The sequence below is a fragment of the Nestor notabilis genome, unplaced genomic scaffold (assembly GCF_000696875.1).
Source record: "Nestor notabilis isolate BGI_N333 unplaced genomic scaffold, ASM69687v1 scaffold4064, whole genome shotgun sequence".
NCBI lineage: Eukaryota > Metazoa > Chordata > Aves > Psittaciformes > Psittacidae > Nestor > Nestor notabilis.
The window spans coordinates 24,899-37,091 of record NW_009924094.1 but is presented as its reverse complement, the minus strand read 5'-3'; the positions used below and the strand labels follow the sequence as shown (position 1 = coordinate 37,091).

General features: G+C 45.8%; 1 protein-coding gene across 1 annotated transcript; it reads right to left on the bottom strand.

The window, feature by feature from the left end:
- Positions 1-3,046: 3,046 nt before the first annotated feature.
- FAM222B (family with sequence similarity 222, member B) lies at positions 3,047-11,054 on the bottom strand. The gene is made up of 2 exons (XM_010012460.1): positions 10,927-11,054; positions 3,047-4,739 (listed from the first exon to the last, which is right to left on the bottom strand). Exons 1-2 carry the CDS (start codon positions 11,006-11,008, stop codon positions 3,154-3,156), a joined length of 1,668 nt encoding a protein of 555 aa, XP_010010762.1. The 5' UTR covers positions 11,009-11,054; the 3' UTR covers positions 3,047-3,153.
- Positions 11,055-12,193: the final 1,139 nt, after the last annotated feature.

Sequence of the window (12,193 nt, the reverse complement as noted above, 5' to 3'; positions counted from 1 at the left end):
CCCAAGGAGCAGAACTGTCACCTCCAAGCACCCGTGAGGGGAACAGAAGCCTTGTGCTGGAGCTGGACGTCAGGAAGCCACCAGCCTGCAGACAGACAAGCTAAGCATTGTGTAGAGCCTAAAGGCTGGAGCCCATCTGCACCAGGGAGAGCCCAGGGTGAAGATGTGGCCCTGGCCTTTATCTTTACTTCTACACCAGGCAGAGTGTGAAATAAACCCATGTGTGAACAAGTGATTCCAGCAGAGCACAGCTCCTGCCATGCACCGCACCACCAGCTTGTGCCTCATGTGCTCTTTCCTTTGGGAGTGACAGTGCCAGGGTTGGATCCCCCCACAGTGAATTTAGCATTTGCTCCTGAAAGTGGTACCCAGGAATGAAGCAGGTCATGGTTTGTGTTTCTCTTTACAGCAGATGTGGTGGGGAAGGAAAAGGAAGGAGGAGCCTGCCAGCACCAGGCTGCTGCTGAAGTGAAAAGGGTTGGTTTAAAGAAAAATCTCACTCCTAGAACAACAGGCAGTATTTCAGTATATTTTAATAGTAAAATGATTCCCATTTTTCAAGCAATGTCCCACCTGGATGAATCTCAGGAGTATTTTTGCTTCCCGGTCCTGCTGCCCCGGGGCAAAGTCTCAGAGGTCACCGCTCTCCCTGCGCCTGCCCCTGCAGAATGATCCCAAACACCTCCCAGGCCTCAAAACCACTTCCACAAACAGCACGACACAGGACTCCACTCGGTCTCTCTCTCGCAGGAGAAGAGCAGGAGGCAGAAAAATCAGCTTTTAATAACAGTCTGGGTTGAGATTTGCAGCAGGCTACTGAACAGAGGAGACGCCAGTAGTTTATTTAGTAAAAAGGAAAGGATTCAGGTAGCAGAACTAACTCAGCAGGTTAAAGTCATCGCACAGCCCTAGATCGGTATAGGAGGGGTAGGATGGGGGGACACGGTGGGGAGACCGTAAGGGGAGCAGCTTCAGACTCAAACCTTGGCTTCCACTATCATGTATTGAGAAAAATATTGCATGAAAAGCCTCAGGGTTTTAGTTCTTTCATAGATGTATATTTACCAGTTTTCACAAAGACTGCAGGAATACGATTATAAACAATAAATTAGGACTTCATGTTGCTATCATTTGGCATAACACAATCAGGCAAGTCTTCCTTTTCTCTTTTTAAATATAAGGCAACACAAGCCAACACATAATTTAATCCGTCTTTAGTCAAATTGCTTCACTTTGCTAAAAGAGTTCCCACTAAAGAACGGTTTAGAGTACACTTCAAGGGATTTAAATAATGCCATAAGTGTACTAACTTACGCAAGGAGTCAGGAAACGTACTCTGCTAAGCTTTGAAACCTAAATAGTTGTTACAGCCCAGGACTACACGTCTAACTTAAAAAAATACAAAGAAATGTCTCCTAATTTCTCCATTTACCAAAAAACTTGTAAAGAATCTCTAGCCAACTAGGACGCCACTTCAAAACTGGTTACTTCTTTTTTTTTTGTTCTTTTTCTTTTTTTTCGGTGTGTTTTTAACTTTTGTATGATGTCTTTTAAGATTGATTCGTTTTTTTTTCTTTGAAAACATGCTCGTGAAGGAAAAGTTCGAGGAGCAAATACTTAAGGCTTTGTTTGTTTCCAAGGGCTGTGAGGGAGGCCAGTGGATGGCAGAGGCCAAGTGGGTTCACCCATACACAATGCTACTCAAACCCACACTACCAGGCGACATTCATACAGAAATATTACACTTAAAAGTTACAGTGTAGAGCAATAGTTTTTAGCCAGTGTACATATAAAGAATCAATGCATTTGTTTTTTTATTTTTTTCTCTTTTTTTTTTTCTCTTTTTAATTTCCAAACTTGATTGTGATCATTATGTTCAAGTATTAGTCTCATTAATAGAGATGAGGAAATTTTCTACTTACAAGAAATCCGGCTGTTAGAAAGGAAAAGGTGTGTTGTGGTAATGCTGAGGAGAACAAGATGCTGAGGTTACTCAATAGTTAGTGTCCTACGGTCACCGACTTGACTAGCTGCTGGAAGTGATGTGGGAAAGGAACAAGAGGAGTTAGGCACTGAGACCCTGGGATAGAGGGATGTTAGAAAGAGCTCTGCTAATCCCCAGGGAGAGGAATAGTTCTGTTAAACCTGCTGTGGTGTTCTGAAGGAGAGGAATACGGGACCATTGGTCCCACGGTGGCTCATGAGCGGCGCTTCACAGCAATGGGACTGTGCCACACTGCCGTAAGCATTGATTACGTCTCCTCACCCTGAAATTCATTTTAGCTACCAAAAAGCTGAACCCTTTTTGGAGTTGTCAGTGGGTCTGGATTCCCTTCACGTCAGGACAGCCAGACTCCTAGCAGCGAGGGGTTCAGACAAAGCTAGCTCTTAGGCAAAAAGGGAGTGGGGAAGGGAAATACGATGCAGAGAAAAGGCAGCTACCTATGGCAGCTATGCTGCCTCCTAAACCCACCATTCCCCCCTCCTCCATACCCTGTCTGCAAAAGAAAGAAGTGTCAGAAATACCTGCCAGAGACTTTTGACTTTGGACAAAGTCTAAAATGATAAAGGTGGGCAGGGAAGAGCTGAAAAGCTTCTTCCTATATTAATGCCCAAATACATCCCCGTAGCTAGCTCGTTTCAAACGTAGGCTCCTTTTTCAATTAAACAGGCCTCTAGACAGTGCAAACGGTCAATGTTTAATGCATTAATGAAATGGGCTTTTGAGTTGAAAATAAGCCCTACTTCCTGACAAATCCTGTTGCTCTTAATCTTCAGAGGAAATGGAGATGGAAATTTAAGCAGCTACGCTATCTCGCTCTTGAGCTGGCGAAACCCTGCAGCAACTCAACATCAGTCCAGCAAGGAGCTGCTAAGTGGAAGGCAGAAGCTGCACAAAAAGGGGGGTTCTGTGTGAGGAAAGGGCTGCGGTGTGAAGTAGTGTAATGAAATTCTCTGACACAAAAGGCATGTTAAATATCTGATACAGAAAGGAGATAGGTAACATGTAAGCAAAGCTTCTAAATATACAGTATGTTGTCTTCTGATGGTTACTATAATGATCACACAAGTTTGCAAGTTAAAAATGCCTTGCTTATTAATTAAAATTAAGACTAAACCTCTATTTTTTTTGTCTGTGAAAGTGACTGCAGCCTATCTATACCCTGGGTGTTGAATATGAAGATTTCGACTATCGGTTGGTTCAGGTGCTCGGTTCATGGGAGGCCGATGGACTTTTCCCAGCACGGCCATGCTCTGATCTCTGAAGCAGGACTGCTGGAAGTCCCCACTTAGGTAATCCATGGTCTGCATCACATTATTCTGGCTGGATGGGCCAGCTCCAGCTCTGTAATGAGTTCCTCCTGCACAATCTAGCGGTGCTCCTGCTGGCTGTCCCCCGTGGAAAGGCATGGCGAGGTCCTGGGACCCAGAGCTGTCACTGTTGGGTGTGGGCAGAATGTTATTCCAGATGGGCTGGAAATAGTGCCCATTGGTATATGGCAAGGGTCCCTGCAACCCGTTCACAGGTGGAGAAGGTGTAGGCTTCTCGATGGGGGGCTTCAAGCTGAAGGACTGGCCCATGCACAGTTCTTGAGGGTAGTTTGAAGTTTTGACAGGGAAGCTCTGCCCTGTGATCTCTCTCTGAGGGTGCTTCCCTGCGAGTCCAGCAGGCCCAGCAGCATCCCCACACATTTGCTGCAGATGTGCAAGCTGGTGCTGGTTCCACGCAACCGATTTGATTTCGTTCTGGTACGCGGGCGGCACCCTGTTAATATTCACCATGGGCACATTAACAGAGGCAGGAGGAATAGCAGCAGCAGCATGATCTACAGGGTTAACTACACAGGAAGGCATGGGTGTAGGGACATTGTGAGTAGATACCCTGGTACTTGCATTGATAAGCAGGTTGCGACTTATAGGGCTGGGGTTTGCAATCTGTCCCTCACACACTGAGGTAGTGCTAATGCCAGCTCTGGCCTGGCAGAACTGGTTAATCTGGTGCACAATGCTGCTCAGGTCCGGTGGCTGGTTCTGCTGCAGGGTGGCAGCCATAGAGAGGGGAATGGTTGAGGTAGACACGGTCACATTCGGCGGCGCGTCTGCATCCGGCATCTTTCTGCTTCCATGTAAACCCGGCTGCAGCAAAGGATTTGGGGGGTGCTGCAGAGTCTGGTGTGCCATGGTCTGAGGATGCTGCAAGCCCTGAGGCTGCTGCATGTTCTGAGGGTGCGGCAGCGCCTGCGGCTGCGGGATCCCCTGAGGGTGCGGTAAGCTTTGTGGCTGGGGTATACCCTGAGGGTGCTGCAAAGTCTGTGGCTGCGGGATACTCTGGGGGTGCTGCAAAGTCTGTGCATGCTGGAGAGCCTGCTGGCGAGCAAGCGCCTGGGGGTGGGTTAAAGTGCTAGGTGCAACGTAAGGGGTGGAAGGGGGATTCATCATCGCTTCCGGCAGCAGACGCGTGCGTGTCCCGTCAAAGTCTTTGATAATTCCTTTTGCTGGAGATTTGACTATCGCCAGGAGGCCTGTTTTGGTGGTGGCCTGAGATGGGTAAGGACTATACCTCTGGCCCGAAGTATCAAGTCCGTTCACAGTACGGCGTATGTGTTTCCTCTGGGGAACCTTGACACTGTTTGGAAAGATTTTTATAGTCAGTGGGTTGTTGGCGACCTTCTTAGCATAAGCATCCAATTCTGCTGGGGTAGGATACTGTGCAGATCTCATTTTCTGTGTAGTGTCCCCTGTGGACAAAAGGAAAATCATCAATACGCATCCTGGTAAGCAAAGGATCAAGCCCAGGGCAAGACAGTTGCACAACAAGAGTAGAAAATCTCCAAGGAATCAAGAGGCAAGAACCTCATCTTCCCAGACCAGCGGGTCATGTACCAGATGCCTCATTCCCTTTATTACCTGGTGACCAACACAAGCCCCAGTTCAGCTTAAGGCAAGACCTGCCTATCGGAGTAAAACAAAAACTGTTTTCATCAGAGTATGTTTATAGCTGGACAAAAACAGGTAACGTGCTATGAACATTGGGTTGTCTCCAGCCTGAAACACTTCTTACAGTTTGTGGTAGTGGCCTTGTTTCTAGTCTCCTAATTTAAGGCTACCTCCCCCACAGCTCTTCCAGCCATTCTCAGTATCTTTACCATGTAATTGAAAATCAGAAAGTTATGAATTAAACACTAAACACATATAATCCTGAGGTGGGAACCATACTGTGCTGGGTTGGCCCTGGCTGGACTCCAGGTGCCCACCAAAGCTGCTCCATCACTCCCTTCCTCAGCTGGACAGGGGAGAGAAAATAGAATGAAAAGCTCCTGGGTTGAGATAAGGACAGGGAGGGATCACTCAGCACTTAACATCACAGGCAAAACAGACTTGACTTGGGGAAATTAGTTTATTACCAAACAAATCAGAGTAGGAAAATGAGAAATAAAATCTGAATCTTCGCCCCAGCACCTCCCCACCCCCACCTTGCTCCAGGCTCAACTTCACTCCTGATTTTCTCTACCTCCTCCTACCCAGTGGTGCAGGGGAACAGGGAAGAAGGGCTGTGGTCAGTTCATCACGTTGTCTCTGCTGCTCCTTCCTCCTCAGGGAAGGACTCCTCACACTCCTCCACTGCTCCAGCATAGGATCCCTCCCATAGGAGACAGTCCTCCATGAACTTCTCCAACGTGAGTCCTTTCCATTGGCTCCAGTTCTCCATGAACTGCTCCAGCATGGGTCCCTTCCATAGGGTGCAGTCCTTCAGGAACAGGCTGCTCCATCGTGGGTCCCCCATGAGGACACGGGTCCTGCACCAAACCTGCTCCAGCGCGGGCTTCCCACAGGGTCACAGCCTCCTTTGGGCAACCCCCTGCTCTGGTGTTGAGTCCTCCACGGGCTGCAGGTGGATCTCTCCTCCACCATGGACCTCCATGGCTGCAGGGCACAGCCTGCCTCACCATGGTCCTCACCATGGGCTGTAGGGGAATCTGTGCTCCGAGTGGAGCACCTCCTGCCTCCTTCCACACTGACCTCAGTGTCTGAAGAGCTGTTTTATCTCACATATTCTCACTCCTCTTTGGCTGCAGTTCTACAGTTTCCCCCGCTTCTTCTTAAATACATTATTCCAGAGGTGCTGCCACCATCACTGATGGGCTTGGCCTTGCCCAGCAGCAGGTCCCTCTTGGCTCCATCAGGAACAGGGTAAACTTCTAGAAGCATCACCCAGAAGCTGCCCCTGTAGCCCCCCCGCTACCAAAACCTTGTCATGGAAGCCCAGAACACATGCGAAGCCCTTCAGCTCAAGCCTCCATTTATATCTGAGTTCTCTTCTAGATGCTGACATCTGAAAGCACTTTGAGTGTCTTTTTGTCCATTAGGAAGCTCTTGTCAGTCCAAGTTCAGCAAATGGAAGGAGGCTCCACATGCGTTATTTTATGGCTTGCAATTATTTTTTCAGCGTGGCCCCTTGCTAAGGACAGCATCCTCGTATCACACAGCAACCTTACATGATTTCCTCACAAGATTAAAGATAAGCTACTGCCCAGACACAGACAAAAGACCTGGAGACAGGGGCGTGGGATTACTCTGATTTACCTGATACCTACCTTGCCCACAAGCTCCAACTGCTTCTGGAAAGAACTTTAGACATGTATGGAAACGCTTGTGCATCTCTTGCTGTAATTATATTCCAAGCAGAGTTGGGCCATTCCACCTCTGCTTCTTTTAAGTGAGTGCCTCCAAAAGACTCCTGAATACATGAGTACCAGGCATTTCTCTCTGTATCCTGCAGCTTCCAGTCATCACAGGTGAGGGAGAGCAGCACTGCTCTAAGAGCACTCACTTTCAGAAAGTTAAGGGTCAGAAAATGGATACCCAAAGGTAGGACAATTATAGAAATATTAAAAGTATCTTAGTGACATAAGAAGCTTTGCAAGCAGGTTGTCCTGTGGCTCTGGCACAGCACGTACCACAGCACCAGTTGTACTCTTACTCCCTGTACTGTCCAAACACCAGCATTCACCACCCTTTCTCTTCATCAAAGGAAATGCTCATTTGATATCAACCTGAATGTCCCCTCTGTTCATATCCCTGTACCCGTCGCTGCAGGCAGGTGGTTTATATCTGTCCTTTGGAGTGAGCTCCCAACGCAGAGAAGAGCCTTGTAATGGCGTTTACCTTTCCTCAAAGCCAAAGCCTTCATGAACTCCCAACCTTTTATTCTTGGCATTGTCCATGTTCACAAAGTTCTGTTTCTTCCCCAAGAGACGACCCTTGCGACTCACCATCAGAGAAGAAACACTGACACCAGACAAAGGAACCCACATCTGTCTGTGTAATGGTTTACGTTATGCTCATGGCATTGTCACATAAAGCTTTTATTTTCAGATGAAAAATTAAGCAGATACTTTAGGACACCTTCACCATCAAAATTTCTCAGCCTGGTTTACATTTCTATAGTCATACCAGCAAATTAGGTGGTAAAGATAAACACTAAACAGATACACTAAATATTCTCTTACCCAAGGATCTATTTGTCTCTTACACGAACTACGATGGAAGCTTTTAGAAAGCAACGAAAACATCAGTGTTTGAACAGGCTGCAGCTATCAGTTGCAACACATCTGTAATCCCAAATCTGGAAGTACTCCTTCCTCTGATGAGAGAAAATAACCCCTCAGTTAAACTTAAATGACGCACTAACATGAAGTTTGGCATCCTACCAAATGGCAAACCATCTTTTAAATCCCATTTGTCATGTCAAACAGCGCCCATTTTGCGTACAGCTGAGATTATGCTCCTTTTACTATGAACTAACTCAGCCATTCTACTCAGGCCTGAAGGTGATGTATTTCTGAGTGCCCCAATCTGCTGCTTAAAATGTGCTTTGCCAGTAGTTCCATAGGCAAGATTCAATGACTGTAATTATTAAGGCAGCAAAAAATTAGGAGAAAGGCATTACAGGATGAGCAACAGTCTGAGTATCCCCTACAAATACCCTACAAACTAGTAAAGATCAGGTAGGACTGGTACGTAAGTGAATGGAAAACCAGCTAGAACAGACCAAAAGGAAATGCTGGTATTAGAATATGCTCATCATTCATCTGCAAGAATTCAGGCCATAAAATGATGAGGCGAATGGCAGATAAGAAGCTACATTAAGAAAACAAAGGGATGAGCTCCACAAAGCTACCTAATGGTAAATGCCAGGCAGAATACTTTTGTTGGAAAGTAATTATTTCATGTGTACTGTAAGGTAAAGCTGTGCACGTGAGCAATTACCCCAGTAAATTGGTGAGCTGCAAGTTCACACTCCTGTTAATCCCGTGGCAACCAACTCATGTGGTCACGGCCCTGTGTGCATCTCACCGCTGGAGCTATTTTTATCATGAAATGAGATTTCTCTGCCTCACCTCAGCACCAATGTAACATCTTTTAAGTGCATTTCACATGAAGGCTTTAAAAACGACTGCTTTTAAAACTGCCCACGATTAAATTTTCATTAACATTAAACAACATACAAACAAGCCTTCAGGATCCCTACCCTAATGAGAGCATCCACACTGGGATGAGCCAAAACCAGCTGTGCCCATCTTCTGCATAAAAATCTCAGTTGCTACAGGCTTTACAGAAAGAGCCCTCACCCCTAGAAAGGACTCTATTTTGGTGATGAACCCAGATTCAGTGCCAACCTGCTCGTCTCTCTTCTGTCCATCCATCCTGTCCCCCTCAACAAGAGCCCTCCAAGAAGCACCTTTCACCTTGACTTTGCGCCACTGTTGTAAAAATCACCCTTTCTTACTCAGACTTAGCATCACTGCCTCTATATCCAACAGCAGCTGTGGATGCTGCCCAAACACTCTTGCCTTGAGTATCCCGATTTCAGGGTGAGCCTTTCCTGTGATGCAGGCTGGAATTCAAAGGAAAATAGTGGAATTGGAAGTCCTGTAGTGATCAGTTTGAAAGGAAAAAACATGTGCATATTAATCTTCAAAACTCCTGCTGTACAAACCAGCTTTAAGAAAAAAGCCTCTTATTTGAAAGTGAAGAGGGAAAAAAAAAAGATAATTGAGCTAATGTGGATTTTGAAGCATTAATAAAAAGTCTGATCTGGAAAACTATACTTAAAAATTATTAATACAAACACTGTAAATCTGAATAAAGGTTATCATGTGGAGTTCTGTGCCTTTTGTAAAAGCAATAGCATTATTATTAAAGCCCACTTCCAACCCCCCAAAGTCACAAGTCACTGTTCATTAAAAATACTCATTAAGTCAGCTCTCCTTTGGCCAGGGGCTAGACTGTTTGTGCATATACAGTATGGAGAGAAATGCACCAATTAATCTTACACACATCTGCAGCAGGGGTGAGCAAGGTCTGTAAAAGCAGTTTCATTTTCCATATAAATCAGAACAAAGTGGAGCAGCTGAGCATTCCCACTGCCTGCCAGCTACTTTATGTCCTCAATTCTTTTAAATGCAGTAGCCAGAGCTCTTCCCTAAGCAGGATACAGAGATGCTTCAGCACGAGGAAAAGCGGTTCTCAGAAACAGCATCAGGTACCACCAGGTTAAGAAACTACCCACATATCAGCATGTTGCCTTGTAAAGGTGTAATTAGCAAATACCTGATTTATGCACAGTTACCCTCACATGAACCTCAGCAATTTGCTTTCAGCACTAAGCTTTCTGATCTACCAAAGAACCTTCACATGATGCAAGGACCTCGGCACGTTCTCACAAGAGCCTACCTTTTGAATAAGCGTTGGTCAGCAAAGCTTGAACTGGAGATGGGAAAGAGAAAGGAGGGCTGCCCAGTTTCATGCTACCTAAGGAAGTCCTTTCATGAATAAAGATTTTTACTACTGCTGGAAGTGTCATTACAATTACCAAGCCTGTGGAGTTGGCATAAATGCTACGCAAGTGCTGAGAGAGAGCACACGTATGTACGCGAACAGCGTCATTCACTTCTGGCAAGATGAGGACTTTGAGCATGTCCACCTTAATTGCAATATTATCTTACCTATTTTCATCAGAAGCCTTAAAACACTAACAATTTGGTTACAACTGGACTGTAAACTACTTGGGTTTTAAAGAGCAGAGTCCATCAGCAAACTGAGGGTACAGAGATCTCCCAACGCACGTTTCAAACAGGAGAGCCAGGTCACAGCCCTAAGAACCAAGTACACAGATCTTCTGTAGAAACCTTGGGATTTCTGCAATTTCAGCTGAACAATCAATATGCAACTTCAGTGACAAAGAGGAGAGACAGAGTAAGATTTAACATAAATGTCTAGCCAGTGACCTTACATTCCCAAGCATAAGTTGTTCTTACACCCATCAAAAAAATGACTGGAGGTTATCAAAAAAGAATTCCCAGAGAACTCTGCAGACATCTTTTCAGAGGCACCAAAGAGAAGTCAGAAAGAAGAAGGAAACTTTGAACTTTAGTAATTTGGGCTAGATCACTAATATTTGCAGTATATGCCCCAGGTATGTAGAACAACAGAGCTGCTGACCTCAAAAGGTTTGCATTACCCTGATCCAACTTTTATTGGGTTCTACGAGTAATTAAACGAATGGAAGTGAAAAAGACTCAGGAAAAAGCTGTGTGAAGAAGCAAGTCAGCTGGCACACTTTTAGCACAAAATGTTTTCAGCAGAGAGGCACGAATCTCACAGAAACCTCACTTGCATTTCATCTTGCTGTGGTTAAAATTAACCTTTATAAAGCCAGGAAGGGGGGGAGAGCTTGCAGCACACACATGAACCTCCACAGCCATTTCTCAGAGCCATTATTGATGGATGCCTTGAAGGCATAACAAAATAAAGACTCTAACATTAAATAGTTTTTCCACTGTATCCTAAATGTTTATGTCAGAGCTGTACCAGAGCCAGATTTAACAGTTAACCACATCCTGCAGACAAAACGTCACTCACATTTCTGAAGTCCAGTGTTCATCTGCGTGTAAGAAAGAAGCTGAAAGGAGAGGTCACCTGGTCCTGGCAGACAGGCCAGCATGGCAGACAGGCACTAACACAACATGGGGCATTCACTCCTCTGCACACTGCAACAACAGAGAGACAATTCAAAGTTATAATACAAGGAGGAACAGAGAAAAGAAAGCGGCAAAGAGCCATCCCTGGGCGAAGGCCTGTCCATGCACAGATGTGCAACCGCTGCTCCGGCCCTTCCTGCATCTCGTAACGGCAACAGATATACTTCAAGAAGTGTGTCATCTGCAGGGTTAAAACTAAAATAGCTGCCTCACTCTCCTCTGCTGCTTGACACACAGAGGATAACCCATAACTCCATCCTCAGATTTCAAAGGTGGTTGTTATGAATGGTACAGAAACCACCATCATTCACTTGCACTGTATTGAAATGTGCTGGCTATCTACCAAGCGTAGCCAAAGCAAGTCCTCTGGAGAAATCCTGTCAACTGCTCTTTTACATTTAATAAAAAGGCACGGCATGCATAAATTGAAGGCAAAGTATGCAGCACTCTGCCTCGTGGCAAGATTAAGCTGCATGCTACAGCTTGTAATTTCTGTGGTCCATTAGGCTGGAAGATGAATGGCTACAACTTCCTTCATTTCATAGGAGACTCGCTAACCCGGGTTAGACAAACAGCGAGACGTGCCTCCTGCACAAAGGAGCTGCAGAGGTGCCACCAGCCTCTGCTGCACAGGTTCAGCATTTAGGAACTCAAACCTCAAAGCAAATGCACAGAGCACTGAAGCTCTTTTATATATAAACACTGCACAGCTGCCCTCAAATCCCATCGTTGGTGTACAAAGGGGGGGGACACACACGACTCAGCAACAAACCTCTCTCAGGCTCAAAGTGTCCCAACTAGAATTATGAACACAGCCTCTAGAGGCCACCTGGTCTAAGCCCCTGTCCAAATCCCCTCTGCCACAGCTACTAGGGCAAGCCACAGCCGGCCACAAGCACTTTAGAAAGCTCTGGGAAATAGGGTGGCTGAGCCAGAGTGGAGAAATCAATTGACTTCTCTTCCTTGCCCAGATCTCCACAAGCGTTGGTGCTGCTCTACAAGAGAATACCTTTGCCAAAACACCTGAGGAACAGCAAGGCCTTGGGGTTTGTTATATGACCCCCAACATATGGCAAGAGTTGAAAGCTTCAAAAGTTATAGGCTGATTTAATTTCAGCCACTGTTTCACAAACCTCAATTCAAGCAAC

Coding starts and splice junctions, on each gene's coding strand:
- FAM222B (XM_010012460.1), bottom strand. CDS start 11,008: ATGCTGGCCTGTCTGCCAGGACCAGGTGACCTCTCCTTTCAGCTTCTT. Junction 4,740..10,926: donor GAACACTGGACTTCAGAAAT/GTGAGTGACGTT, acceptor TTTTGTCCACAG/GGGACACTACACAGAAAATG.